The sequence below is a fragment of the Sinocyclocheilus rhinocerous genome, unplaced genomic scaffold (genome assembly GCF_001515625.1).
Source record: "Sinocyclocheilus rhinocerous isolate Xijiao unplaced genomic scaffold, SAMN03320098_v1.1 scaffold200, whole genome shotgun sequence".
In the NCBI taxonomy this organism is placed as follows: Eukaryota; Metazoa; Chordata; class Actinopteri; order Cypriniformes; family Cyprinidae; genus Sinocyclocheilus; species Sinocyclocheilus rhinocerous.
Window position 1 is genome coordinate 477,308 of NW_015641014.1, and position 4,740 is coordinate 482,047.

Below are 4,740 nucleotides of genomic sequence, written 5' to 3' on the forward strand. Positions count from 1 at the left end.
ATTTGCTACTGATGATTCAAACGCGAGTTTTGGGCAGTGTGGATTAATGTTAGCACTTGTTGTTTGTCATTTCTCTGATCACAAATGCAGACATGGTTTTATGTTTACGCGGCGCGATACGCAACGTGTAAAAAGACAGTATAAGTCATTATAACCCGTAATTATGTCCCCACTGGATGCAACAAATGCCTCGTTTGTAATGGGTTTTAATGTTTTTGTCTCGTCGCTCCGGCCGGACACGGCATCGACAGTATGGTGAGGGGCGTAACATTTCCGTCACATGCTTGATGTATTCGGCCAATCACAACGCACTGGATAGTTGGCCAATCAGAGCACACCTCGCTTTTTTAGACCGATGAGCTTTGTAAAAATCGAGGCGTTTCAAAAAGGCGGGGCATAGAGGAGAAACAATAATGTACAGTATGTGGAAAATAATGTGTTTTTTTAACTTTAAACCGCATAAACACATTTCATTACACCAAATACACAAAATAATGTTCTTTTTAGCAGCATCATATGACCCCTTTAAGATTTTGGGCGATGAGGTGGATAGCAATGTCACTGTTGAACTGACAGCACCTATCAAATGTGGTAAGGAACTGTATTCTGGCTTGTAAAGGTACTAATAAATCATATATTTATATTATATTTGATCATTTAATATATTATTGATAGTTTACTTTATTAATATTATACAATTATAATATTTTAAAATGAATGACTTTTACTAGGTAAACTCTACTTAGAGTAAGTTTAGGTAATGTATTGAATAAATATACTTAAATTCATAGGAATACATGTGCATCCTTTTAGTCCCTGTCCGTTCCTCCAGATCTCCACATCAAGACTAAAGACAACGGCAATGTGAAGATCCAGAAAATGGAGAGTGACCTCTGCCATGTTCACACAGAGAGAGGGCACTGTGTCCTAAAGTCTGTCAAGGTGACGCATTCGCTTTTTAATCATTTAATGCAGGGGTTTTCAAACTAGGGCCCCTAGGGCCGCAAAGGAGTACTAGGCAGTCAATTTTTTAAAAAGTAAAAAAATAAAATAAATAAAATGCTAAAAAGTAAATAAAAAGAATCAATTAATTAAAATAAAAAATAAAATATTCTTGAATAATGAATATACATTACTAAACATTACTATAGTAAGTGGTGCAATAAAAACATTATTTTATCAATATTTTACACATATTTATAATTTGTAAAAGTATAAATATATAGTTGTCTTTAAATTTTAGGATGCTCAAGGTTCTGTGGTATCTAAAAGATTGAAAACCCTTGATTTAATATGTCAAAAAGGCCTAAATGTAATTAGTTTATTTTGCGATAATATGGATTATTATATTTATTATTATAATATATTTATTATATTATTATTATATTATTATTATATATTTATTATATTATTATAGTGTTTAACTGTGATTTTGTTTAGGGTCATGAGGTTCAAGTTCAGTCCACAGGAGGAAATGTCACTGGACTTCAGACCATTCATGGGAATGTTAATATCAGCACATCTTTGGACAGTGTAAGTCGTTTAGGACAGACATAACTGCATATTCTGTGAAACTGTTATTAAATCACAGTTCTCATTCTCCAGAATGTCGATATTAAGAAAATTCAGGGAACCACCATGAATCTCTTCACAGAACACGGGGATCTGAAAGTGAAGGCCATTTATGGTGAATCCACCTCAGTGTCCACTTCCTCCGGGAACATCCAGATTGGCCATGTACACGGTGAGGGGAAGGGACGGTATTGGCTCATTGTAAAGACCTGATATGCGGTTAGGACATGTGTCGTTGTTGTTTTACAGGTGAAGCTCTTGTACGAAGTAAAACAGGAAATATTTTCATTGGTAAGTGAGCAGGCTGAATTGACAGTAGATTATTTAGTCACTCGTTTAGTGCACTAAAGATGTCTTTCCTGCGTCACAGACAGCTCAAGTGGTGCCCTGAAGGTGTTTACTGCTGCTGGAACCATTGATGCATATGTGGGTCAAGATGGAAGCGCAGAACTTCACAGTCAACAAGGTAATCAGAATCAGAATATGACACCAAAGAAACTAATAAAAAAGTTGAGCCTAGTATGAACATCTCATAGAACTTGAGTACATTTCTAAGAACTTGACCCTTGTTTTAAACTAGTTTTCTAACACTTTTATTTGTCATTGATTCAGGTGCTGTGAGTGTGCGTGTGCCGTTCACTATGAAAGCAGCAGTGCACTTGTCTGAAACCTCTGTTAGCATTAGCTCAGAGATAGTTAGCTCATGTCAAGAGACTGAACGAACTTCAGCTGATGGGAAGACAACAGTCACAGGTGAGTAGAAGCCAGACCCACTGAATGTCTTTTAACTGCCTGATACTTTTTTGTTCAGTTGCAAGTCTACATCTTATCCTCAAACACAAACATGAAAATTTGACTATTTAAACTACATTATCTAACATATTCTATGAATTCATTACATTGTATGTATTCATTTAGCTCATTTGAATGGTGGCACACATGAAGAACAATGGATCAAAGCCACTGCTGAAAAAGGTGCTGTGAACCTGAGAACCCAGAGCTGGTTTGAGACCCTCAGACTCGGAGCTCAGAGTTAAAACCTGCACAGAAGCGCCTGGGGCCAACTACAGAACTGACAGAACCTCGCTGCTGGTTTTAGACAGGAGATTTATACTGGAACAGCTTGGGAGACGTTACAGTATATCAGATTAGTTGATAAACAGAATGCATTGAAACAACTGTACAAAAGAATGAAATAAACCATACAATTTTAAAGCACTTTTTAATTTTGGTAAAAGCTTCTACACGCATTGCAACATACAGTATGTGTATTACAGAATACATACACTACTGTTTAAAAGTTTGGGGTCGGTTTGTAGGGCTGCATTTTTTTAAATCAAAAATACAGTGAAAATTGTAATATTGTAAAATATTATTACAATTTAAAACAACTTTTGTCTGCGTGAATCTATTTTGAAAAGGTCATTTATTTCTTTGATGCAAAGTCATTACTCCAGTTTCCGGTGTCACATAATCCTTCAAAAATCATTCTAATATGCTGCTCAAGAAACATTTTTTTTATTATTATCATTGATGAAAACAGATGAGCTGCTTAGTATTTTTGTGGAAACCATGATTTTTTTTTCTGTTCAGAAGAACAGAATTTATTTGAAATAGAAGTATTTTGTAACATTTTAATTGTCTTTACTGTCACTTGATAAATTTCATGTGTCCTTGCTGAATTTTTTGTTTACACAAAATGTATTGATTTTAATTTGAATTAATTAGAAATGTGCACGCTGTCATTTTATACTGTATGCTGATATAAAGTTGTATGTATGGGTAAGATCTGTGCTTAATATTTGCAAAATTATAGGCAAAATTAAGAAAAGGTAACAAAAAAAATAAAAAATAGTGTCTAACTGTGAGGAGATGACAGAAAATTGTTGATAAAATACTGCATTAATCTTGTTAGTCACATCCTACAACTACTATGGTAAGTCCTGTAGAAAACTGCCTGTTCAACAAATCTTGAACTTGTGCAGTTTGTGATGATCACTGGGTACTGGCATTGCAGTTCCTGGAAGTATGGGTAAGCGTGTTTTATATGACTATACATCAACCAGCAGAGGTAAAAAAATAAATAAAGATCGAACAAATGAATGTAATGTATCTGTTGGATATACATGTTTAAGGCTATATAGTTTTTACCTTGGCTGGCAGAAGAGCATAAGATTAGGGGGTTGAAGATGACGAATCCTGGGAGGTTTTGGCCAATGGAGGTGGTGATCCATTGCTGATACTGTGACACACGGGTGTATACACCAGGTTCACTGGGCTGACCACAGTCATGACCCCTACTGATGATACCAGACTGAACACTGCTGACTCACCATTTGACCACCAGAGTCCCCCTACAGAGAGCAGGTATGTTTTTCAGTGACTTTTTTTGTTTATTGTACTATTTAACATAAAACAGTGATCTGAGCAAACAGTGCTATGAATATAACATGAAATAGCTGCAAGTGGCAGTTATCTGGAAAAAGAAAAAATGACCAAAGTAATAGTGTAATATTTCGATTTGAGAAATGTAGAATCTAGCCCAAACTGTTCCTGAGGTATAAGCAAAAATGTATATTCACACATTATAGTGTGATAAATTTTCTGAATTACGTTTTATGACAATTCAGAAAAGTTGCGTAAGCATGACATGAAAATTTACCTATTTTTTAAATGTATATTACTGATTTTATTGTAAATGATGCATCCTTTTATGTTTTTTTTTTTTTTACCTCATAATCTTTAAAGCTGCAGTCTGTAAGTTTTGCCTCTTTGTCGCCATCTCTGTTTGAAAACCTGTAATTGCAGCTGTGGGCAGAATTATCTTCCTTGCCTGGGTTGTGCGTCAGCGCGGCTCCAGCGCAGATGAATCTAATGTTTTGAGGTGAATGTGTGGCAGTCAGTCACCGCACCGGTGTGGATATTCACTGTACTTCGCAATCACAGATTCTAGCCTATGTCTTGGAATATGACCCCCAAATAAGCATTTTCACCATATATTGTCATCTGAACAAGTCAAAAACAAGTCTGCCACGTTTGTTCTGACCAACTGAGGAAAAAAGCATTACCATAAATCTCGCTACCAACGGTGATTAAATCTAAAGATCAGTTAGCTCATATCACATTAAACCGTTCAAATTATTATTATTGTTATGCTTTATTCTCAAG

At 35.4% G+C, this 4,740-nt stretch overlaps 1 protein-coding gene across 1 annotated transcript in view; it reads left to right on the forward strand.

Annotated features, from left to right (window-relative positions):
* The window catches only part of LOC107753638 (protein FAM185A-like), a 4,915-nt gene extending 2,100 nt beyond the window's left edge, over positions 1–2,815 (forward strand). Inside the window, exons 2-9 of the mRNA XM_016569848.1 lie at positions 531–591; positions 833–942; positions 1,441–1,533; positions 1,606–1,744; positions 1,822–1,863; positions 1,943–2,038; positions 2,185–2,325; positions 2,491–2,815. Of these exons, the coding sequence (XP_016425334.1) occupies positions 531–591; positions 833–942; positions 1,441–1,533; positions 1,606–1,744; positions 1,822–1,863; positions 1,943–2,038; positions 2,185–2,325; positions 2,491–2,609 (801 nt within the window). The 3' untranslated portion in view covers positions 2,610–2,815. The remainder of the gene's footprint in view (positions 1–530; positions 592–832; positions 943–1,440; positions 1,534–1,605; positions 1,745–1,821; positions 1,864–1,942; positions 2,039–2,184; positions 2,326–2,490) is intronic.
* The last annotated feature ends 1,925 nt before the right edge of the window (positions 2,816–4,740 follow it).